The sequence below is a fragment of the Lagenorhynchus albirostris genome, chromosome 14, assembly GCF_949774975.1.
Source record: "Lagenorhynchus albirostris chromosome 14, mLagAlb1.1, whole genome shotgun sequence".
NCBI classification, from domain to species: domain Eukaryota; kingdom Metazoa; phylum Chordata; class Mammalia; order Artiodactyla; family Delphinidae; genus Lagenorhynchus; species Lagenorhynchus albirostris.
Genome location: NC_083108.1, coordinates 39,883,253 through 39,909,681, shown reverse-complemented (window position 1 = coordinate 39,909,681; position 26,429 = coordinate 39,883,253). Strand labels below are relative to the sequence as shown.

General features: G+C 35.8%; 1 protein-coding gene across 6 annotated transcripts in view; it reads right to left on the bottom strand.

The window, feature by feature from the left end:
• NOL4 (nucleolar protein 4) overlaps window positions 1-26,429 on the bottom strand; it is a 394,246-nt gene that overhangs the window by 280,376 nt on the left and 87,441 nt on the right. For 3 of the 6 annotated variants that reach the window (XM_060120682.1, XM_060120685.1, XM_060120686.1), the window contains exon 2: window positions 12,394-12,543. In XM_060120682.1, the coding sequence (XP_059976665.1) occupies window positions 12,394-12,543 (150 nt within the window). Of the gene's footprint in view, window positions 1-6,750; window positions 6,766-11,348; window positions 11,412-12,393; window positions 12,544-26,429 lie in introns of all 6 variants that reach the window. The other 3 variants (XM_060120681.1, XM_060120684.1, XM_060120683.1) reach the window with 2 other exon arrangements.

Below are 26,429 nucleotides of genomic sequence, written 5' to 3'. Positions count from 1 at the left end.
GGACTTAATTGATATTTATAGGACATTCCATCCAAAAACAACAGAATACACATTTTTCTCAAATGCTCATGGAACATTTTCTAGGATAGATCATATCTTGGGTCACAAATCAAGCCTTGGTAAATTTTAGAAAATCGAAATTGTATCAAGTATCATTTCCGACCACAGTGCTATGAGACTACATATCAATTACAGGAAAAGATCTGTAAAAAATACAAACACATGGAGGCTAAACAATACACTACTTAATAACGAAGTGATCACTGAAGAAATCAAAGAGGAAATCAAAAAATACCTAGAAACAAATGACAATGGTGACACGAAGACCCAAAACCTATGGGATGCCGCAAAAGCAGTTCTAAGAGTGAAGTTTATAGCAATACAATCCTACCTTAAGAAACAAGAAACATCTCGAATAAAGAACCTAAGCTTGCACGTAAAGCAATTAGAGAAAGAAGAACAAACGAACCCCAAAGTTAGCAGAAGGAAAGAAATCATAAAGATCAGATCAGAAATAAATGAAAATAAATGAAGGAAACGATAGCAAAGATTAACAAATCTAAAAGCTGGTTCTTTGAGAAGATAAACAAAATTGATAAACCATTAGCCAGACTCATCAAGAAAAAAAGGGAGAAGACAAATCAATAGAATTAGAAATGAAAAAGGAGAAGTAACAACTGACACTGCAGAAATACAAAAGATCATGAGAGATTACTACAATCAACTCTATGCCAATAAAATGGACAACCTGGAAGAAATGGACAAATTCTTAGAAATGCACAACCTGCCAAGACTGAATCAGGAAGAAATAGAAAATATGAAAAGACCAATCAAAAGCACTGAAATTGAAGCTATGGTTAAAAATATTCCAACAAACAAAAGCCCCGGACCAGATGGCTTCACAGGCAAATTCTGTCAAAGATTTAGAGAAGAGCTAACACCTATCTTCCTCAAACTCTTCCAAAATATAGCAGAGGGAGGAACACTCCCATGCTCATTCTACAAGGCCACCATCACCCTGATAGCAAAACCAGATAAGGATGTCACAAAGAAAGAAAACTACAGGCCAATATCACTGATGAACATAGATGCAAATATCCTCAACAAAATACTAGCAAACAGAATTCAACAGCACATTAAAAGGATCATACACCATGATCAAGTGGGGTTTATTCCAGGAATGCAAGGATTCTTCAATATATGCAAATCAATCAACGTGATACACCATATTAACAAATTGAAGGAGAAAAACCATATGATCACCTCAATAGATGCAGAGAAAGCTTTCGACAAAATCCAACACCCATTTATGATAAAAACTCTCCAGAAAGTAGGCATAGAGGGAACGTTTCTCAACATAATAAAGGCCATATATGACAAACTCACAGCCAACATCGTCCTCAGTGGTTAAAAACTGAAAGCATTTCCACTAAGATCAGGAACAAGACAAGGTTGCCCACTCTCGCCACTCTCATTCAACATAGTTTTGGAAGTTTTAGCCACAGCAATCAGAGAAGAAAAGGAAATAAAAGGAATCCAAATCAGAGAAGAAGAAGTAAAACTGTCACTGTTTGCAGATGACATGATACTATACATAGAGAATCCTAAAGATGCTACCAGAAAACTACTAGAGCTAATCAATGAATTCGGTAAAGTATCAGGATACAAAATTAATGCACAGAAATCTCTTGCATTCCTATACACTAATGATGAAAAATCTGAAAGTGAAATCAAGAAAACACTACCATTTGCCACTGCAACAAAAAGTATAAAATATCTAGGAGTAAACCTACCTAAGGAGACAAAAGACCTGTATGCAGAAAATTATGACACTGATGAAAGAAATTAAAGATGATACAAACAGATGGAGAGATATAGCATGTTCTTGGATTGGAAGAATCGACATTGTGAAAATGACTCTACTACCCAAAGCAATCTACAGATTCAATGTAATCCCTATCAAACTACCACTGGCATTTTTCACAGAACTAGAACAAAAAATTTCACAATTTGTATGGAAACACAAAAGACCCCGAATAGCCAGGGCAACCTTGAGAACGAAAAACGGAGCTAGAGGAATCAGGCTCCCTGAATTCAGACTATACTACAAGCTACAGTAATCAAGACAGTATGGTACTGTCACAAAAACAGAAAGATAGATCAATGGAACAGGATAGAAAGCCCAGAGATAAACCCACGCACATATGGTCATCTTATCTTTGATAAAGGAGGCAGGAATGTACAGTGGAGAAAGGACAGCCTCTTCAATAAGTGGTGCTGGGAAAACTGGACAGGTCCATGTAAAAGTATGAGATTAGATCACTCCCTAACATCATCAAACTCTTAGAGGAAAACATAGGCAGAACACTCTATGACATAAATCATAGCATGATCCTTTTTGACCCACCTCCTAGAGAAATGAAAATAAAAACAATAATAAACAAATGGGACCTAATGAAATTTCAAAGCTTTTGCACAGCAAAGGAAACCATAAACAAGACCAAAAGACAACCCTCAGAATGGGAGAAAATATTTGCAAATGAAGCAACTGACAAAGGATTAATCTCCAAAATTTATAAGCAGATCATGCAGCTCAATAACAAAAAAACAAACAAACCAATCCAAAAATGGGCAGAAGACCTAAATAGACATTCCTCCAAAGAAGATATACAAACTGCCAACAAACACACGAAAGAATGCTCAACATCATTAATCATTAGAGAAATGCAAATCAAAACTACAATGAGATATCATCTCACACCAGTCAGAATGGCCATCAACAAAAAATCTAGAAACAATAAATGCTGGAGAAGGTGTGGAGAAAAGGGAACACTCTTGCACTGCTGGTGGGAATGTGAATTGGTACAGCCACTATGGAGTACAGCATGGAGGTTCCTTAAAAAACTACAAATAGAACTACCATATGACCCAGCAATCCCACTACTGGGCATATACCCTGAGAAAACCATAATTCAAAAAGAGTCATGTACCAACATGTTCATTGCAGCTTTATTTACAATAGGCAGGAGATGGAAACAACCTAAGTGTCCATCACTGGATGAATGGATATAGAAGATGTGGCACATATATACAATGGAATATTACTCAGCCATAAAAAGACACGAAATTGAGCTATTTGTAATGAGGTGGATGGACCTACAGTCTGTCATACAGAGTGAAGTAAGTCAGAAAGAGAAAGACAAATACCGTATGCTAACACATATATATGGAATTTAAGAAAAAAAATGTCATGAGGAACCTAGGGGTAAGACAGGAATAAAGACACAGACCTACTAGAGAATGGACTTGAGGATATGGGGAGGGCGAAGGGTAAGCTGTGACAAAGCGAGAGAGTGGCATGGACATATATACACTACCAAACGTAAAATAGATAGCTAGTGGGAAGCAGCCGCATAGCACAGGGAGATCAGCTCGGTGCTTTGTGACCACGTAGAGGGGTGGGATAGGGAGGGTGGGAGGGAGGGAGGGAGGGAGACGCAAGAGGGAAGAGATATGGGAACATATGTATATGTATAACTGATTCACTTTGTTATAAAGCAGAAACTAACATACCATTGTAAAGCAATTATACTCCAATAAAGATGTAAAAAAAAAAAAAGAAAGAAAAATGGAGAAGGTTAGTCTTCACTTCTCTAGGGAGTGCAGTGAGTCGCACAACCCTCATATGTTTGTGAAAACTGCAGAGTCTGTGAGATGGTAATAATGAGATAATGGATGCAGAATTCATTGTCTGCATTGTTCAACTGCTCCACAACTGGCAAATAATGAAAACATTTTTCTGAGATGCCCAGTAAAGAACTAGCCACATGGTTTCCTTTAGAAAACAGCTCTCAACTTGCGTGTTTACTGTACTCTAGAACTTACAATAGGGAAGAACAAATCTGGCTCCATATTAGATCTGCTCCTTTTACGTTAACCTTTGTGCTCTGTTGCCGGTGCTTGGTCATGCTGGCCTTGCGCCTTTACTAAAAGAATGTTGCCTACAGCCTGAAATATACAGGATAGCCTATCCTCAAGGCTCTGACCTTTAAGAGTCCATTCATATAGAGATAAAAAGTTGCAGAGCAGAGCATAGCATTTGTCTTGCTGGAGGTTTGCAGAAACATTGTAACCTGACCTAAGTGGACCGCTACAAGAACAAAGGAATCCGACACCAAGAAGTTTGCAACAACTAACCACACCCCTCCCTCACCTTGCTTTTAAAAGTGCTTTACTGAAACCCTTCCAGGGGTTTGGGGGTTTTTGGGCACAAGCCACCTGTCTCCTTGCATGGGCTTCCAATAAACCTTTCTCTGCTCCCAACTCCAACGTTTTGGTTTATTTGGCCTCACCACGTGTTGGGCACATGAACTTGTGTTCAGTAACAAGGTGACTTTTGAAAAGGGAATAACTGCGACTTGTGTTGCTGGAACTTCGACCCCAGGAGTTAAGGATAAAGCTCTGAGTACTTGGGGCAATGCCAACTGTCCGACCCCAAAGTCTATAGTGCCCTACTGAGAAATATAGCTTTAGACTACACAAATAACTATGCAAACTAATACATATAACAAAAGATATCACTTTCGTATGTTCTCCACTGAAGAATTAAAACACACCAAGACAGAAATTTCTTGGTCCAAATTCCAAATTCTCAAAGTCTGTTTCTTTCATGATTCACCTCCTTTCCAATTGCTAGGGTTAAGGAACAGAGCAATGCTCAAATACGGCTGTGATGTGGGAGAGGACATTCCCAGAAAAATGAAGGTAGAGGAGAGGATGAGGAGTAGAGCAGATAAACACAAAAAACAGGTAAAGGCTTGTCACTCATTACTTATGATGAACTGACTAAAATTGCAGCAGATGAAGTTAGTGAATAACACTTTCAATTCTGGAAAAGTCATGAATGAAGACATGGGTGCGTGTTATCCTTGGGACACTGGGGATCACAGATGATACAAAGAAAGAAATAGACCTCTCAATATCTAGTTAATAGAAAAAAATCTGTTTATAGCATCTGTTACCCCACAAACAATGCCATATTTTTTTAAAAATAACATTATCTCACTATCATAATATGTTTGAAGCAGTTATTAAGTTAAAACCTTTACATACATTATTTATGAGCCTAAAAGCAACCCTAAAAATAACACATGCCCAAGTCACACATACAGAACTTACCTAACCAGGATTTGAACCCACGTCTAGCTGACATCAAAGCTGGCACCATTTTCTTTCTATTACTTCACACCAAGAGCCCATGCCCTAGCCCTCTTTCCTATTATATTTTATCCCAATTAAATACACATATAGGTATTTATACAGGTGCATATACTGTAAGAAATTCAGGAGATTTTATTTATTACATCATCACAGTACCCAGGAACCTCTGGATCTGAAGAAGAATCACCCACTAGTAGGTACTAATCTTCCGAGTAGTTTTAAAAGCTGCATTGGCACATTTTCACCACAAGGGTGCACTGAAGTAGCAATTTATCAGGCTGGACATGAAGAGTTAATGCTGTTTCTCCAGAAGGTTCATTCCCTTTCAAGGAATATACCTATTCACAATAATATGAAAATTATTAATGACAGGGTTTGTGACATTAGTTGGTGATAAACTGGTTTGGGTGAGTTATGGCTTTTGACGGTCTCTACTACCTAAAAGGTTCTGAGTATACAGGATTTGCACTGTTACTCTGCTCACCTGTGATAATTCTCACTACACCTATATAAGAAATAAATCAATTTTGATGACTGGCAGAACACTATTCTTCTAAGATTGTTATTTAATAACTCTAATTCTCATGTCACTGATTTATTTTTTCCTTCTGATATGATTTTACACATCTGACTTCTTAGTCTGAATAATATTTTTAGTTATCTAAAACAATGAAGCTGTTCCTACATAAATGTAGGTTTAATATTATGTGTACTGTGTTTAATAGCTGTTCAATATTTAGTAGTAATCACCTTTATAAAACCTATTATGTGTGTGGGGGGATATGTGGATATGAGTGTGCATCTGATAAGAAATAAACCAATGTGTGGAAATGTAAGTGATGTGTTTATATCCTGCCTCTAAGATGATAGCATAATTTAATGCAGCATCAAAGTTTTCCCTGAAAAGCAAGGGGGAAGCACTTGTGTTAAATAATTTTGTTACCTTATTCATAGCCTGCAAAATTGTAGAAATCCAGGGTGCTGTTCAAGGTAAACATGAGTTGTGTAGTGCAGGGTCTTTACAGCCACCGGCTACAGCTCTGATCTTATTTCATTATCTCTATTTATAGTAACATCTACTTAGTTGGTATCAAAAAGGCGAGGACTTCACAGAGACGAGTTAATTTTTTTCCTTCAACGAGTACCTATGGAATACTCTACCATGAGACGGTTCTTTTACTAAGCTGTGATTATACAGTAATATGAGAAACAGACATGGTCCCCCACCATTAGGGACTACAAGACTTTTTTTAACTTTGACCCTAGCTATAAATAAAGAAAAAAAATAACGAAATTTTTCCATTTGCAGCAACATGGATGGACTTGGAGGGCATTATGCTAAGGGAAATAAGTCAGACAGAGAAAGACAAATATTGTATGATATCACTTATGTGTGGAATCTAAAAACTACAACTAACTAGTGAATATAACAAAAAGAAGCAGACTCACAGATATAGAGAACAAACTAGTGGTTACCAGTTGTGGGGGGAGGAGCAATATAGGAGTGGAGGAGTGGCAGGTACATACTACTGGGTGTAAGACAGGCTCAAGGATGTACAATATGGGGAATATAGCCAATATTTTGGCTCATCTTGAGCCAAAGCTCAAGATATTGATGAGCCAATATCAATTCATGTTGATAACATGAGTTCTCAACTTCTATAAGATACATGCCAAAGGCTATTACTCATGATGCCACACTGGGGTTCACACAAAAATCAGGACGATGCTATGCTACTTGGAACATCAGTAGGTCTATGTATGGCATGTCACACATTTCTTTCCTATCTATTCTTGAGTTAAACCCAGCTAGATATGAGAGACAAACACATTTACAAAATGATCATACAAAATGTCAATGACTGCTATCAGCCTAATTTATTCTCTAGCTTCTCTTGCCCAAGGATATTTGAAGTCCATATAAAGATATATAGGTCAACACTTTAATCTAAAGAAATTAAATTCTAATTGTAAAACTTGAGTAATTGTGATAGGGAAGGGAAATGTACTTAGAGAGCACGGCGTTCCTGGTACTAATCACAGAAATAGATATAACCCCCTATTTCAACAGTGTCTCAGACTATAGGACTATAAGACAAGCAACACTGATGTTCACAGGATCATTTATGTTTACAACGAAATTTTAGGTGTGGTCACATCTGTTGCACTGCCGCTTAAAATCACATTATAACTTAAGTAGCCATCCGTTGACAACATGGTTCAGATTACTGCAAAATTTTTAACAAAAATGGAGAGCAGTGAAAATCTGCTGACACTTGAGAGTCATTTTTATGGCCTTTCTTCTTATATCATTATTTTAAAATCCTAGATATAGGAAGTCTAATGACTACAGATCCTTCTCGTGATTATTACCATCATCATTATTATTATTTATAGGAGAGCTCTCTAGATGATTATGAAGCCAAAATCTTCTATCTCTCTGCTTTGCTCATCAGCCAATCTACTTTTCCAAGAGCAGGAGGCATTTCCCTATGTTTGAACATTTCTTGTGCCAACCTATTTGCTCACTTTGGTTACTATTTTCCTTGTGCCCCTTCCACAGTAATAGCTCCACACACACCATGAAAACTGCTGTAATTCCTTCAGAGCTGGAAAAAAAACAGAAATATAGCCCCCTCATTTTGTGCAAAAACTGTGGCCTAAGTCAAAAAGAGGGTAAATTAATTGCTAGGAACTTTTGAGTTTTAATTTAGTGTTATTTTTTTCACACCACAATGGCTGCAAATTTTGGTCATTTGCCTCATTCTAAGTTGACAAGAATTCTGGGAATTTCGATATAGCAAATTAGCCCAAATGGTGCAAGTTAAAAAAACCCATTTAGCAGTAGAGACACCAAACCAATAGATATTTATAAAACAGAACAGGATAAAATGACACTAACTGAAGTTTTAAGGTTAAGAGTTGTAGACCTGCTAGAATAAAGACTTTTCCTTTTTAACATTCAGAGTAGGGATACAGACATTCTGCCTAATATATTATTTTTCTACAGCATGTCCCTGGAAAGGAATATTCTATTCATATTGAAAGCAAATTCTTTAAAGAGATCCAGTTTTAAAATTTTTCAGAAAAGCAATTTAAAATTAATGTAAGACTGAAACTTGGGTAAAAGCAAATGAAATAACTGAAATTCTCATAAACTTCATCTAGCAGGAGAGCTCCTAAACACAGGTAACCTGGCTTCTTCCATGCTTCCCTTCAGCCGGTCAAAGCTTGGAGAACAGTTACACTGTGGACTGCCAGAGATGGTGACATTTATAAGATGTACATAAGAGAATGCCTAAGTTATTACTATTCATCTCTCTCCCAACACGGAGGCATTGGGGCAAGCAGAGGAAATTACATCCGTAATTATAATTAGGGCAACGATGGAACTATGTTGATTGTCCCGTTTGTCCTTCTACCTGGAACATGACTAGTGATTGGATAAAGGAGAAAAAACATTATTCAAAAGTTGACCATAAGGAAAGCACTTCATGCATATTAACTCATTTATTTTGCCACACCATGCATATCATTATCTCCCTCTAAACAGGAGGAGAAAAAAAGTAAATAATTGGCCAAAAGTGACACAGATAGGAAGTACTAGATTTGAAATTTGAAGCTGAGTTTGTCTGGCTTCTAGCCTATTTTCTTTTAGCTATAGCATATGCTCTCCACTCGGAATTAAATGAACGTAATTATTGGCAGCTATGTATGTGAGTAATACATGTAAACTTACTGTATCACACCACAAGTTGTGTGTGTGTGTGTGTGTACATATACACATATATATGCAGACTGTTCTCTCCACTGAAAACACTGACTTTCCCTGCTAGTTCCTGGATTTCCACCAGTTACTTTTATTTTACATGTAGCAAGAAAGAGTTTTGAAACTTTATCTTTAACCAGACCATAACTGAAGAAACCTTTCTGGAAAGGCAGCTGTGCTTTAGCCAGTGATGAAATGCAAGACATAAAAGACAACTAGAGAAGAGTCATATATTCCCTGAAGGTAGAATTCAGACAATAGCTGAGAAAAGTTAAGGACTGGAAGACAACTTCCTGCATTCATGATTTTTTTTTAACAATGTTACCACATTAATTTTGAAGTCACTTTCCAAATTGCTAAGCACACTTGCATTCAATTTTCAGTAGAAAGATATACTCAAGTTCAAATATAAGTGATACCTGAATGATTCACACTTCTTCTCCACTGTTAATGTAGATAATCAACCAAAAATATTGAAGGAAACACATTCAGTGCTCCAGTAAAGGTTAATATATACACAGGGACAAATGAAGGGGGGAAGAAAAGACCTAAAAGACACTAAAATTCAACAAAGACTAAAAAAAATTACTTATGATAGCCTTTACATATTCCTAAAATGTGTCATTTTATGTGGATTTTTAAAAAGAGCTCATGAGTAACAGAATATACACCCTCCAATTTTTTTCTCTAGTCAGATCAGATTGCAATAAAATTTAAGTTGTATAACGACTAGATATTTCAAGGAATGATATACTGCAGATAGGTAAAAACAAATAGCATTCAAAAGTTAATCCAATATTAAAGGACCACCATTTCCTGCAGAGTGAAAACATAGAAAGATTTGCAAAAAAGGCAAAGTAAATAAAATGACCGCTAAATCTATTGGTAATATTATTAAGACAAAATGACACGTTTTAATGATTAGTTGTATAAGTATGATTTCTTGGCCATGTAGGATAAGGGAGAAAAAGAAAGTCAATAATCATGCATGCTCTATGAGCTAATGTGTTAGAAGTAGGAAAAAAATATTAATCTTAATGGGAACCATTATAACTGCGATAGGTATCTAGCTAATTCTACCAGTGACTAGCCAATTCCAGCATTAGTATTGAGAACTAAATTCTGACCCAACAGTCTAGGGCCCTAATAGCACTACACCATTTCATTTCAAATTGCATTTAGTTTTATGCCCCATTAGTTGAACATTTATATTAACATTAGAATTAAATTCATTGTGGCGTCATGTGCACAGTTTTGCTGGCAATGCAGCAGTGTTTTTTTCTTTTTTTTCCTACAATCTATTATTACTCCATAAAATGGAAATGTTTTCTAGTTAGGATTCAGTTGAGAAATACCAGAAGGCAGAAAGTGAGGCCAGAAGAAACCTTCATGATATTAGGAAAAGGTGAGACTACTTTAGATGCGGAAACAAAAAATAAACTTGGGAAAGAAAAGAATCTTCAGATAGGACATTCTCAAGAGGGAATGGATGATGTTTCAGATACTATTTATACATTCAAAGTTGGTATCCAGCCCTACCCCAAAATGCAGAAAACATCTTCAAAATGTTAATGCAAAATGATGTATGTTGGAAATGCATTTACCAATTTATTGGACGTGTTCAGCATGCATTATGGCAGTGGGTCAGATTCTCTACATTGCATTTAGGAAAACACCGGGTGAGAGACTTGGGCTTATGTCATATTTCTCTTTTAATTAAAGGTCTCTAATAAGTGGATTTCAAAGATTAAATCACTTTAAATTGCTTTTGGCACCTAAACAGATTTGGCTGCCACACTATTCCTGACAGTGAAGCCACTTGTTTTTTGTTGGTTTGTTTTCATTGAATACAACTGAACTTATGTATTCCTACCTTACAAAGTCCTATCAAGTTTAGGTAGCTATTTTGTGAAAATGAATTATCATAAGAGTACACAGTTAGTGATATTAGTAGATCAATATACAGTTTTTTTCCCTATTAGTATCCAGAGATACAACCCTGGCTTAGGAGGCAGGCAAAATGAGTATGTTCAGTAACATTAGTCTACACAAAAGTATCTTAAGAAGCTAGGTCATTATCATTAGTCATGATAAAGATGTCTCCTCAGATATGTAAGTCAAAAGAAAGTTTATGTGGCAGAGTTATGTAAGGAAACTTACAATAGTGCCTGCCCACAAACCATGCAATTTGGAAACAGCCAAGAAACAAAACCATAGAGAAGGAGAGATAAATACAACATGTATTAGGGGTTATTATGCAACTATAAAGATTCAATATGACCCTGGAGATATAGCAAAAAATAGTTATGGAAAAGAAGCTATTTCTTATGCTCAGTAGCTAATTTTCAAACATATGTACCTGTATTTGAAACTTTGAGCATTTCACACATTTTTCTGTATCTGAAAAAAAAATGGATCCAGACTGATATTGTGTATAAATATAGCTGAAAACAGTTAATATAAAGGTAGCCAAAAGCAAAGTTCAATAAGAATTTTAAAAAAGGATATTATTCTGATTGCTGATAAAGTATTTCTGATGTACACTTTGCTCATATTGGAAAAGAATAATTTACTCTTCAATTTTCCTAGAAAGGATGAATTATCTATAGTAAGATGATTTCATAAAATGTTTAATTAAATAAAAAACTAGATTAAAGTGTCTAGATCGAACAGTAAGTATAATTAAGAGCTTTAGAAATAATATATAACTCCATTTTGACAATATATATTCAATATCTAACAGTTAGTTACATCTGTTTTCTAGATAATTTACAATAAAAGCATTATATATTTTCATTTTTAAATGTTCAAGGGCACTAGGCCTATGAAAATAACACATATTTTTAAATAACTTATACTGGAAAATTAAGAAAGGCATACCCTTCAGGGCAAATGTATTTAATATAAGGTAACATAAGAAAAGCACATAAAATTTTCTTATTCATGTGACTATAAGTATTAAATAAGAAATATCTGAACATATTAATATGTTTTGAAGGGGAAGGACTGTTAAGACAATAGTGGTAGTACAAAAGTTCATATGTTCCAGTAGATAATTTATATATTATGATTTGAACACATATTATATATTGAATATATAACACAACTAATCTTCCCATTTGTGGGCATTTGACTGGGACTACCACATTTTATGCACATTTAAAGAAAAGAAAATGATAATGCTAGGAACAGGTTTCTAGCAATATATGCAATAGACTTAGTGAACATACAACCAAAATAGAATTCAATAATAATAGTTTAAATGTTGGGTGTGACCATGATATAGTCTAATTTATGTTGAAGATAGAACACTCATAGCTATTTAACCCATCTTTAATAAGCATATAATGTCAAATTTCAAAATGCATGCCTTTTTCTTTTCTTTTTTTGTTTTTTTAACTTACTGCTTTGTAAGTTCTCTTTTGTCCAGCATGTTTCCGAATTTGTTCTCCATTTGGCCCTGTTTCCACATGCATTGAATAGATAATGTCAAAGAAATCTTCAACCACAGCTACCCGCCGCAAAGATAGCTTCTCATCTACCCCTACGCCATCCTGGAAACAAAGCCAAAAAAAAAAAAGGCAGAAGATTAATAAAGAAATATGGAAATATGTATTTAATATATAAGGTTGACACAGAAAGTTCATTAGACAAAAACATTTTAATAAACTGATCCAAATCATCTAGATAGTAAAGTTCAAAAAATTATGATTGAATATCTCATTTTATATATTATTTACATACAAAACTTTAAGAAACATGAAAAAAGATATTTGGCATAGTAAATCACGCTTACCCATTAATGCCACCTTTTAAATTTTAAAATGACTTAGTTGTAACCGTCAGTGTAACTTTCTTAAGTTACTCTGAAATACATTATTAAGGTCCAGTAATTTTTTTACTGTAATAATTTCTTCTAGATATTGATTTCTTATCTAATCAATATCTATTGTGTCCCTGGGTACTGGGCATTGTGATTAGAGAAATGAAAGAAATAATATTAAACCTCTACCCTTAGTATCATACAATCTAGGAAAGAAAATTCATCTACTCTGCTATCCATATTAGACTAAGGGAGAGTATGGGTTAAAGGTTAAAAATGTGAGCTCTGGAGATAATCTAGGTGTGAACTTTGGATCATCCACTCAGAAGTTGTGTATTTTGTGCAAATCTTTTAAACGTCTTGAAATTTGTTTTCTCACCTGTAAAATAGGGATAATAGAGCCTCCTTCGCAGACCTGTAATCATTAAATGAAATAATGTATGTAAAGGATATAACCCAATATTTGGCATATAGTGAACAGTCAATAAGTGGTGGCTGTTGCCATTTTGATGATCATGATAAAAATATAAGTCAAGTAGTAGGGGAGTTCAGAGAATAAAGATGTCACCTTTTACTGAAGCAACTTCATGCAAGAAACAGAATTTGACATGGGTGGGAGCTGAAGCAGGGGATAAGTCATGGCAGTGGGAAAGACAGCAAAGAGCCAAAAGTTTCTGTACATGACTGAGAAGAATAAATAATAAGTTTGGAATGAGATAAGAGATAAATTTAATCTTACATGGCTGCCACATGAATGAATTCACTACTTTTGAGTGGAGGATCCAAAGTTAACACCTAGATACTCTCTAGAGCTCCCATTTTTAACCTTTAACCCATCTGTCCCTTAGTCTAATGCTGACAACACAGTAGATGCATTTTCATTTCTGAAATGAAAGGGTTTCCTACTTGCAAACACACACACACACACGCACACGCACATGCACACACACACTCTCACACAATGTTCTTAGTCAGACCTTGAGGCATAACCTGAAGTAACATGACAGCTCCATAAATGCTGGCATACAACACAAGAAGATAATTAACCTGAGCAAAATCATTACGCAGTCAATGAATCAAATGGCAAAAGCCTCTTTGAACAGTAGTGCCAGCAGACTGAACTTACTGCAAAGCTGAAAGCAAATCACCTGATGCTTTTTGTTAGTTTGGTTTTTATTTTATTTCTTTCTTTCTTCTGGTTTACAATAGGTCTCAGTAGCAGCAGTGCCTAAAGCAGGATATTCAAATAACTATATACATTAAGTCTTATATATGGCCAAACAGCCAGGCATTCCACCTTTGTTAAATGTGAAGTGCTCCCTCACAAATTATCTGTGATGCATGTGGTTCCTCACTAGGTTTCAGACCTTTCTGACTTCTCTCCTTTAACATCTTGAGCCATCTCTTCTTCTACACTGGGCTCCATGGATAATCCTTCATTGCCTTATGATGCAAGACCAATCTGCAGTGAGAGGACAGGGAAGCTGCATGAATCACAGCAGTGACCAGCCTGGAAATTAGTTGAAACTTAAGAGGATAGTGTCAGGGAAGCACCATTTCAGATGTCCACCCACCAGCTCTCCTGGCCCACCCCCTCCTCCTCAGAGAACATCCACTCTTCCTAGGCTCGAAATCCAAATTCTAAGTCCACTGACTAGCAAAACTACCCTCAAAACTTCATCTTTTCTCTCAGAAATAAAACTTAGAATTTCCTCTCAGTTCCTTTGCCAGATAACCAAAAATACAGTAATTTCATACAGTTAGTAAACTATGAGTGATGTAGGGATCATAGCTTATGAATTCATTCCTTCAGCACATATCCTAAAAGTACCAACTACTGCCAAGCCCTCTTCTGCTAGGTGCTGAAGTTATCAAAGTGTATGAGACAGATAACCCAGGTTTTTGTGGTTTTCAGTCTAGTAGAGAAAATATTAAACAAATCATTGCTATGGCTATATATTAATTTCCTGTACCTTCTGTAACAAATTACCACAAAATGGGTGGCTTACAAAAAAGCAAATTACTGTAGCTTTGTAGTATAGTCTGAAATCAGGGAGCTTGATTCCTCCAGCTCCTTTTTTCGTTCTCAAGATTGCTTTGGCTATTTGGGGTCTTTTGTGTTTCCATACAAATTGTGAAATTTTTTGTTCTAGTTCTGTGAAAAATGCCAGTGGATAGACTTAGAGTCTGTCATACAGAGTGAAGTAAGTCAGAAAGAAAAAGACAAATACCGTATGCTAACACATATATATGGAATTTAAGAAAAAAAAAATGTCATGAAGAACCTAGGGGTAAGACAGGAATAAAGACACAGACCTACTGGAGAACAGACTTGAGGATATGGGGAGGGGGAAGGGTGAGCTGTGACAGGGCGAAAGAGGGTCATGGACATATACACACTAACAAACGTAAGGTAGATAGCTAGTGGGAATCAGCCGCATGGCACAGGGATATCGGCTAGGTGCTTTGTGACCGCCTGGAGGGGTGGGATAGGGAGGGTGGGAGGGAGGGAGATGCAAGAGGGAAGAGATATGGGAACATATGTATATGTATAACTGATTCACTTTGTTATAAAGCAGAAACTAACACACCATTGTAAAGCAATTATACCCTAATAAAGATGTTAAAAAAAAGGCAAATTTATTCTCCCATAGTCCTGGAAGCTAGAAGTTCAAAATCAAGATGTTGACAGAGCTGGTCTCCCTTTAAAAGCTCTAGGGAAGAATCCATTCTTTGTCTTTTCCAGGCTCTGGAGGTTGCCGGCATTCATGGCTTGAGGCCATATCACATTGACTTCTCTTTGATGTGTTTCTCCTCTGTGTCTCTCATTTACAAGGACCCATCTTATATGAGGGAATGTAGGGCCTGACCAGATAATCCAGGATAATCTCCTCCTATCAAGATTCTTAACTTAATTGCATCTTCAAAGACTCTCTTCCCCAAGTAACTTTTAAAAATTCCCAGAATTGGGATTTGAAGTCTTTGGGCAGGCATTATTCAACTGACTACAGGTAATATGTATCAGAGTACAGAAGGTACAAGTTGTGCTATGGGAGCATATATTGGAAATGGCTTACAATTATTGGCCAACAGTAAACACTCCCTGATTTCAGACTACACTACAAATCTACAGTAGTCAAAACAGTATGGCACTGGCATAAAAACAGAAGCATAGATCAGTGGAACAGGACAGACAGCCCAGAAATAAACCCACGCACTTATGGTCAATTAATCTACCTCAAAGGAGGCAAGAATACACAGTGGAGAAAAGATAGTCTCTTTAATAAGTGGTGCTGGGAAAACTGGACAGCTACATGTAAAAGAATGAAACAAAAACGTTCTTTAACACCATATACAATCTCATTTACTATTACATCAAAAAGAGTAAAATACTGAGGAATACCAATGGCATTTTTCACAGAACTAGAACAATTAATTTTAAAATTTGTATGGAAACACAAAAGACCCCAAATAGCCAAAGCAATATTGGGAAAGAAAAATGGAGTCGGAGGTATCAGGCTCCCTGACTTCACACTATACTACAAAGCTACAGAGATTAAAACAGCATGGTACTGGCAGAAAAACAGAAATATATATATAATGGAATATTACGCAGACATAAAAAAGAATTAGATGTTGCCATTTGCAACAACACGGATGACCCAGAGAGTATTATGCTAAGTGAAATTGTTCAGAGAAAGACAAATACTGCATGATTTCACTTACGTGTAGAATCTAAAAAACAAAACAAGTGAACAAACATAACAAAACAGAAACAGAGTCACAGACACAGAGAACAAAGAGATGGTTGCTAGAGGGACAGGGCATAGGGGATGAGTGAAATAGGTGGGAGAAATTAACAGGTATAAACTTCCAGTTACAAAATAAATGAGTCACAGGGATGAAATGTATGGCATGGGAAATATAGTCAATAACAATATAATATCTTTGTATATTAACTAGTCTTATTGTGGTGATCATTTTGTAATGTATAGAAACACTGAATCACTAGATATGCACCGGGAGCTAACAGAATGTTATAGATCAGTCATACTTCAAAAAGCAAACAGTCATAGAAAAAGAAATCAGATTTGTGGTTACTTGAAGAGAAGGGTAAGAGTAGGGGAAATTGGATTAAAGTGGTCAAAAGGTACAAACTTCCAGTTATAAGTCCTAGGGATATAATATACAACATGATTAATATAATTAACACTACTGTATGTTATATATGAAAGTTGTTAAGAGTTTTCATCACAAGGAAAAACTTATTTTTCTCCTTTTACTTTGTATTTATATGAGATGACTGATGTCTACTAAACTTATTGTGGTAATCATCTCATGATGTATGTAAGTCAAATTATTCTGCTGTACACCTTAAACTTATAGAGTTGCATTTCAATTATATCTCAATAAAACTGGATGGCCAAAAAAATAAGAAAAATCTCAAATCAGATTCCTACCTTTCCACCTTAAGTAAGCAGAAAAAGAGTAAAGTAAAATGAAGTAAAAGGGGGAAATATTTAAAAAGAGGAGAAACAAATAAAAGAGAATAGAAAACAATGAATAAGATCAGTAAATTCAAAGAGTAGTCTTTGAAAGAGTTTTTTAAATGACAAAACTTTAGCTTTACTGCTCCAAATAAAGAGGGAGAAGACTCAAATTACTAAAATCAGGAATAAAAGAAATATCCCTACTGACCTGACAAAAATAAAAAAGGGTTTAAAAATATTATAAACAACTGTATGCTGACAAATCAAATAACCACATAAAATGAACAATTCCTAGAAAGATGTAAATTACTGAAATTGACTAAAAAAATAGAAAATGTGAATAGGTTTGTGACAAGTAAAGATACAAAATTAGTAATGAAAAAACGCTTTCACAAAGAAAAGCCCAGGTTCAGAGGGTTTTACTGGACTGAACATTCAAGGAATAAATGGCCAATTCATCAGAAAAACAGATGAGAAAATACTTCTGAAATCACTCTATGAGGCCAGGATTACCTTTATATCAAAACTAAATACATCACAAAGAAAAAAACTACAGACAAATATATTTTATGAATATAGATATACAAATCTTCAACAAAACACTAACAAATTCCAATCATATATATAGTAATTATTATTATATACCACAACCAAGTAGGATAATCCCAAGTTGGTTTAACTCAAGAAAGTGAATTAATGTAATAAACCATTTTAATAGAGTAAAGGGAAAAAAGCATATGATCACCTCAACAGATGCAGAAAAATATTTGACAAAAGGAACATACTTTTCTGGCAAAAACTTAGTAAACTAGGAATAGAAAGGAATCCTCAATCTGATAAAGGACATCTTTAAAAACCCCACAAGAAATATCTTATTTAATGGTGAAAGACTGAATGTTTTCCCTCTAAGAACAGGGACAAGACAAGAATGTCTTCTCAAGCCACTCTACTTAACTTGTATTTTGAGCTTCTAGTCAGGGCAATTAGGCAAGAAAAGGCCCCTAGATTGGAAAAGAGGAATAAAACTATCTCTTTTTGCAGATGACATAATCTTTTACATTAAAAAGCCTAAGGAATCCACTAAAAAAAACTTAGAATTCATAAATGAATTCTGCAAAGTTAACATTCAAAATCAATATACAAAAATCAGTTGTATTTCTGTTCATTAGCAATGAACAACCCAAAAATAAATTAGGAAAAATAATTCTATTTATAATGGCATATAAAAGAACAGAATACTAGGTATTAATTTAGATTTAACTAAGTTATAGTTAACAAAAAAGTGCAAAACTTGAACATTGACAGCTGCAAAACATTATAAGAAATTTAAAATCATCTAAATAAATGTAAAGACATCCTATGTTCATGGATCAGAAGACTTAATATTGTTAAGATGGCAATACTCCAAAAAATAATTTACAGATTCAATGCAATTGCTATTAAAAAGCTAACTAGCTTTTTTGCAGAAATTGACAAGTTACAATTCATATGTAACTGCAAAATATTAAGAAAAAACAAAATAGTCTTTTAAAAGAAGAAATTTGGAGGTCTTACACTTCTTAATTTCAAAACCTACTATAAATCTAAAGTAATAAACATAGCATGGTACTGGCATGAGAACAGATATATAGATCAATGGGTTAGAACTGAGCTTCCAGAGATAAATCCTTACACTTATTTTCAATTCATTTCCAACAGGAGTGTCAAGATAATGCAACTGGGAAAGAACAGTCTTTTCAACAAGTGGTGCTGAGACAACTGGATACCCAATGCAAAAGAATGAAGTGGGATCCCTACGTCACACCACAAAAATTAAATCACAATGGATCATCTATCTAAGCATAAGAGCTAAAACTTACAAGAAAACAGGAGTAAATATTTTTAATCTTTAGTAAGGCAAGGTCTTCTCAGTTATGACACCAAAAGCAAAAGCAACAATAGAAAAACTAATAAATTGGACTACACCAAAATGTTTTTTAAATTCATGCTGCAAATGATACAATCAAAAAAGTGAAATGAGAGCCCATAAAAATGAGAGAAAATTATATGTCTAATAAGAGACTTTCATCTGTAATACATGAAAACACTTGTAACTCAATAATAGAAAGAAAAATGACCCAATTAAAAATTGGTAAAGGGCTTCCCTGGTGGCGCAGTGGTTAAGAATCCGCCTGCCAATGCAGGGGACACGGGTTCAAGCCCTGGTCCGGGAGGATCCCACATGTAGTGGAGCAACTAAGCCCGTGTGCCACAACTACTGAGCCTGTGCTCTAGAGCCCATGAGCCACAACTGCTGAGCCCGCATGCCACAACTCCTGAAGCTCGTGCGCCTAGAACCTGTGCTCCGCAACAAGAGAAGCCTGCGCACCTCAACGAAGAGTAGCCCCCGCTCGCTACAACTAGAGAAAGCCCGCGTGCAGCAATGAAGACCCAATGCAGCCAAAAAAAAAAAAAAAAAAAAAAAAAATTGGTAAAAGTCTTACAGATATTTCTCTAGAGAAAATGTTCAAATGGCAAAAAAGTACAACAAAACATGCTCAACATCATAGGTAATTAGGGAAATATAAATCAAAACCTCAATAAGATACTACCTCACATTCACTGAGATTGTTATAATCAAAAATAATAAATATTGGTGAGGATATAGAAAAATTAGAACCCTCATGCATTGCTGATGGGAATGCAAAATAATGCCATTGCTTTGGAAAGTTTGGCAGTAACCTGGAAAATCAAACGTAGACTTACCAAATGACTCAACAAGCCCACACATGTGTATATATTCAAGAGAACTGAAAACATACATTCACATAAAATATATTGTACATAACAAAGCAGCATACTCATAATAGCCAAAAAAGTGGAAACAATTCAAATGTCCCTGAACTGATGAATATATATAAAAAAGTGTGTTTATTCAAAACAAAAAACTATACAAAGAAATAAAAAGAGATGAAATATTGATTCATGCTATGCCATGGAAGAACCTGGAAGATATCAAGATAAGTAAAAGTGCCAGACACACAAAAAAACACATATTATATGACTCCAGAAGAGGCAAATTTACATAGATATATTTTACATTTGGTAGTGTGTACATGTCCATGCCACTCTCTCACTTCATCCCACTTACCCTTCCCCCTCCCCGTGTCCTCAAGTCCATTCTTGGTTGCTTAGGACTTGGGAAGAGGAGAGAATGAGGATTGACTGCTAACGGGTACAAGTGTCTCTTAGAAGGGACAAAAATGTTCTAAAATTAGGTGGTGGTGATATTTTTATACCCTGTGAATATGCTAAAAACATTGAATTGTACACTTTAAATGAATGGATTGTGTGGTGTATGAATTATATCTCAATAAAGCTGTTAACTATGTGACCTCCAACAGTTTTGGATTTTGAGTCTAAAGATGCAAAAAAACAGGAAGAGGAGCTCATAAAATACAAATTTAAACAGTCTGCAAACACATGAGCATCCGGTGCAAATAGAAGTGGTTTAATCACCAAGGCTTATAGTTGTATACTGGTAAGTGTTTAACAGCTGTCTCATAAAAAATAAATACATAAGGTTACTGTAAATTTTAATGATATAAAAGATGTGTAGCATGTAACTTATAAATAATAATAAAATATACAATATTTTTAATTGTAAATTCCATATAGACAATTAGCTCCCATGAGCTAATACAACTTAGCTCCAGGATTCCACTGTTTTTATGTCATTCAAGATGAGTGAATGACATATTTAACGAATTAAATGAGTCATTTATAGTATAGTTCCTGTGGTTAACCACTGACCAAAAAAGCCTCTGATAACAACAACAAAAAAATTAACTGATCTAATGTGACAATTCAGGGTGCCATAAAAGAAATACAGCTTCTTTTGGATAAACTTTATATTAAAGCTAATATAATAGCAAAACTAATCAAGTTTGTAAATTGAGTCTGTGATGGCAAATCTGTGCTTAAAAAAAGATTTTTTTAACGCCCTTACTGTATTATATTAACATATTAAAATTATACTGAAGGAAAACAATGGTTAAGCTCAAAAATGAGTCACCCTCACTTACTTTCTGCTAGCTTACTGATTGCCAATTGTTAAGATGATACACATACACATAAAAATTTAAGGCAATCATATGAAATTGATAAATGAGAGACACCAAGCCTAGAGATGCTAACATATTATGATGAAATCAAAATGTCATTCATGTTAAAAGACTACCATGTAGTTCTACATGTATCTTCTTGGCCCTACAGGATCTGTTGTGAAGATACTATTCCTGAACCATTATGGGATAGATCTCTCTCCTGAAATCCTTCCTGACTACCATTCTCCACAGGAGACTGTATCTGCTTGGGAGGTAATATGGCAAGACATGGATACACACTGACACTAGTATATCACTCAAGCATACTATTCAGATCAAAACAGGAACATTTATGAGAGTTTTCCACTCAATTAAAAATTGTAATTTGGGACTTCCCTGCTGGTGCAGTGGTTAAGAATCCACCTGCCAATGCAGGGAACATGAGTTCGATCCCTGGGCCGGAAGATCCCACATGCCACAGAGCAACTAAGCCCACACACCACAACTACCAAGCCTGCGCTCTAGAGCCCGCAAGTCACAACTACTGAGCCCGCGTGCCACAACTACTGAGCCCGCGTGCCACAACTACTGAAGCCCACCCACCCTGCGCTGTGCAACGAGAAGCCCATGCACCGCAACGAAGAGTAGCCCCCGCTTGCTGCAACTAGAGAAAGCCCATGAGCAGCAAAGAAGACCCAATGCAGCCAAAAATAAATAAATAAAATAAATTTATTTTAAAAATTGTAATTAAAAGTCCAATTTTTGATACATCAAATACAACATCTACTGAAATAATTTTCTTTTAAATTATAATAGAGAATTCAAACTAAGGTCAATGAAGCCCATATATTGCCTAGAAATCAATGAATGAAAATTATCACCTTCTCTCCCTCAGTCCAACTCTTATCAAACAGATATTCTAACTGGCAAAATCATTATCATAAACTAACTAATGTGATAGATAACAACTTTAGTGAAATATCTAGAAATAAAAGCCGTATGATGGGTTTCCAATTCATAAGCAACAAATAAAACAACATAATAAAGAAAAAAGAAGAGATAGTGAAATAAATCTAAATCCTGAAAATTCAATTTTCAAGAGTCCTAAACTCAAGAATTCGCAGAGAACATCTATAAATAATCTAACCTAATTTTTACCAATACCTTTGAGGCTCCACCTACACTGAGAGTTAGCCTTGCTCCTATCCTGTTCTGTTGACACCTTCTGCTCACTCTCCATTGGCAGATTAGTTGTCCTAGGCTGAGATACAACGATGAAAGACGAAAGAAGAGGGTTCAGTCTGCGAAGACTGAAAGGTATGCAACACATAGCTTACCGCAACTACATAAGGACACCCAGATGCTGTGGAATACAGCTCTGTAGGAGAGAAGCAGTCAGGAAGCCCAGCAGTGGGGCAGTATGAAATACAGGTATTGGCAAGGCTTAGGAATTTACCTCTACTATGTGCAAGATACTACGATAGCTCTTTAGCTGATTTTTTAGCTGATTTTTTTTTTAAACCAACTTGTATTTGTAAGATGTATTTCCCTTCCTGAAAGAGCTTGTGGTCTACCACTAGAAGTTTTGATGAAGTATGCTGAAAGAGACTATAATTAGTAGAGTATGATAAAGCCAATGTGCTCCAAGACAGGTTCCCAAACTTGGCTACACACTGGGATCTCCTGGTGAACTTTAAAGAACAGCCTGATACCTAGATTCCTCCCACAGAGAATGTGATTGAATAGGTCAGGGGTGCACCTCGGCATGGGTTTTTTAAATACCTCCCTCAGTGATTCTGACATACAGCCAAAGTTGAGAAATCAGGAGAGGGATGAATTAGAGATGAGGATAGAAGAGAATGCTGGGCTCACGGACGTCAGACCTGCTAGTCATTTATTACTTTACATGCAGTGGGAAACCATTCAAGGATTTTTTACAATGAGAATTCCAAAATAGATCGGTGCCCTAAAACAACTCCTGTAACAGTAAAATGTAAAGTATAACCAGATTAAACAAGGGAGGTAGTGACAAGAGAGGAAAGAAAGGCAAAAGTAAGAGAAAATTTAAGAAGGTAAAATTCACCCATTGCTGGTGATGGCTTACATGTAAAGGTGAGTTGAAGAATGAATGGATTTAAAATGAGGCAGAGAAGTGAATGAGACCAAAAAGGCGGGGGGTGGGGTGGTAGATGGGGTGGAGTAAAGAGTAGAATGAAAGGGAGAAATTGGTAGATGAAGTAGAAGCCAAGGGGCTGAGGTTAGAGGAAACAAGAAGCACAAGAGCTGCTTTGCCCTGGTCCCTGCTACAAGGTGGTTACCCTTGTAGCTACCCTTGGGGTCTGACAATGCTGCTATTCCCAGTTTACATACAGGACACTGGGCACGGAGTAACTTTCTCAAATCACTAGACTGTGCTAGGATACAAGGCAGGACTCTGGAGCACAAGCAGTTACCCCTATGAAGGGGAAAAGTGACAGGACAATACCCACCTCCACTCTTATTCAAGCAGAATGTGCTCATTTGCAAAGAGGCCATCTGCAGCCCTAAACTCTTTCTTTTTAACCTTAGGGAAGATCCTGCCACTTGGCCCTCAGGGCTTCAGTTTACTCGTATATTAAAAAAAAAAAAAAATCTGATAAATAATTTACAAGAAGCCTTCAGCTAATAAAAAATTTTGATTTTATGTATTGATTATTGAAGAAATTCACCCTACTTATGTGTGAAATATAGTATGTTTAAAAATGAAATTAAAAACTTTGAATCAGTGGCATTTTTTAGCTAACACCTTCTAAAGGGTTTGAGTTACTGACTGTGTTTTAAAAAGGAAAATAACATGTAGAATTTTAAACAAACAATATTTCAGGGGAAAAACAGTACAAAGTAAAGATAGCATAAAGAGAAAAATGAAGCATTTCAACCTAAAAAATACATGTTCATGTGAAAGGCAAACCTCTACAAAATTTATTAATTTTGTACCAGCAACTTATTTGCAAAAAAATAGAGAAAACTTAATTCTACTTCTTTCTAAAATTGATGATTTACCCAAGAAAACAGCATTGAATTCCAAGCTTATGTTTCTTCAATGAGAAGGTAAATTATAATTATTTATGTGGAATATTCATCTTCTCTGCAGCACAAACAAAAGTCCAAGTTACTAGGAGGCCAATTCCCGCCAGCACAAAGAAGTCTGGAAAAACATTGCTTTGCCATATGTTCAGATACTGGCAAAAGGAGCTCTCCTTGTCAGATACTGTCTTATAGGAGGGACTTTTCACCATATCACTCACAGACATTGTCGCTGCCTTTGAAGTACATAAACTTTCAATTTTGAGGTTCTGATTAACCAATTAACATTTAGGCTGCATGTTTCCTGCTTTTCTCATTATTTCACTGCATTAGCATCTATGAAGCAGTCTATGCAGTAACCAACAAAAAGGTAAAAACTAAATATCTCTCCTTAACTGATATGTTTAATATAAACTGAGCATTCATCTGGAGATTTAATCATTTGAGCTATCTCTTTTAGTCATCACTGTGGATCATTCTGTATTTTGCTCTGATTTGAGAAGTTCAAATGCATCTTCTTGCATTTTCCATTAATTAACAGTCACAATCATTACCTAAAAGAGTGGTAAAGTCCCTTCTATACTTTGGTACCAGGAACCTAGAGCAAGGCAAATAAAAAATGAATTTTAGAGATACTGGTACTCATAGCAAACTTAATGATAAAAAATTAAAAGGTCAAAGGATGTATAGTGTTCATGGCCAATAACCTATAATGCATGAGTATATTCAGAAGAAAATGATAACAAGAAACAAATCATTTAAAGCCTTTGGAGATAAGAAGGCTATCTTTTGAGTCACAATCCCGGGGTGGGGGGTGGAGAAAGACTTAATTTTAGGAAAACTCTGAGGGCAGTAAGTGAATTGATTACATATGGTCACAAAGCAAGAATTTTTAATCTAATTACAAGGCAAGGAATTAAAGCCTAGAAAGAAAATTTCTTCGCTTCAAATTGATCAGAAGAGCTGCAACAGAGTTTCACTGGGAAGTAAACGTGAAGATTCAGCTAGTGAGGTGTATAAGTAAGATCTCTGTCAAAACTTTATCAAAACTATAATGAGGTATCACCTCACACCTGTCAGAATGGCCACCATCAAAAAAATCTAGAAACAATAAACGCTGGAGACGGTGTGAAAAAAGGGAACCCTCTTGCACTGTTGGTGGGAATGTAAACTGATACAGCCACTATGGAGTACAGCATGGAGGTTCCTTAAAAAACTAAAAATAGAACTACCATATGACCCAGCAGTCCCACTACTGGGTATATACCCTGAGAAAACCATAATTCAAAAAGAGACATGTACCACAATGTTCACTGCAGCACTATTTACAATAGTGGACATGGAACCAACCTAAGTGTCCATTGACAGATGAATGGATAAAGAAGATGTGGCACATATATACAATGGAATATTACTCAGCCATAAAAAGAAATGAAATTGAGCTATCTGTAGTGAGGTAGATGGACCTAGAGTCTGTCATACAGAGTGAAGTAAGTCAGAGACAGAAAAACAAATACCGTATGCTAACACATATATATGGAATCTAAAAAAAAATGGTTCTGATGAACCTAGGGGCAGGACAGGAATAAAGACACAGACGTAGAGAATGGACTTGAGGACACGGGGAGGGAGAAGGGTAGGCTGGGACGAAGTGAGAGAGTGGCATGGACATATATACACTACCAAATATAAAATAGATAGCTAGTCGGAAGCAGCTGCATAGCACAGGGAGATCAGCTCGGTGCTTTGTGACCATCTAGAGGGGTGGGATAGGGAAGGTGGGAGGGAGACACAAGAGGGAGGGGATATGGGGATATATGTATACGTATAGCTGATTCACTTTGTTATACAGCAGAAACTAACACAACATTGTAAAACAATTATACTCTAATAAAGATGTTTAAAAAAAAAAAAAAAGACCAGTCAGGAGTGTCTCCTGATGGATCTCATAAAGGGGACATAGTGTCCTTAACAAC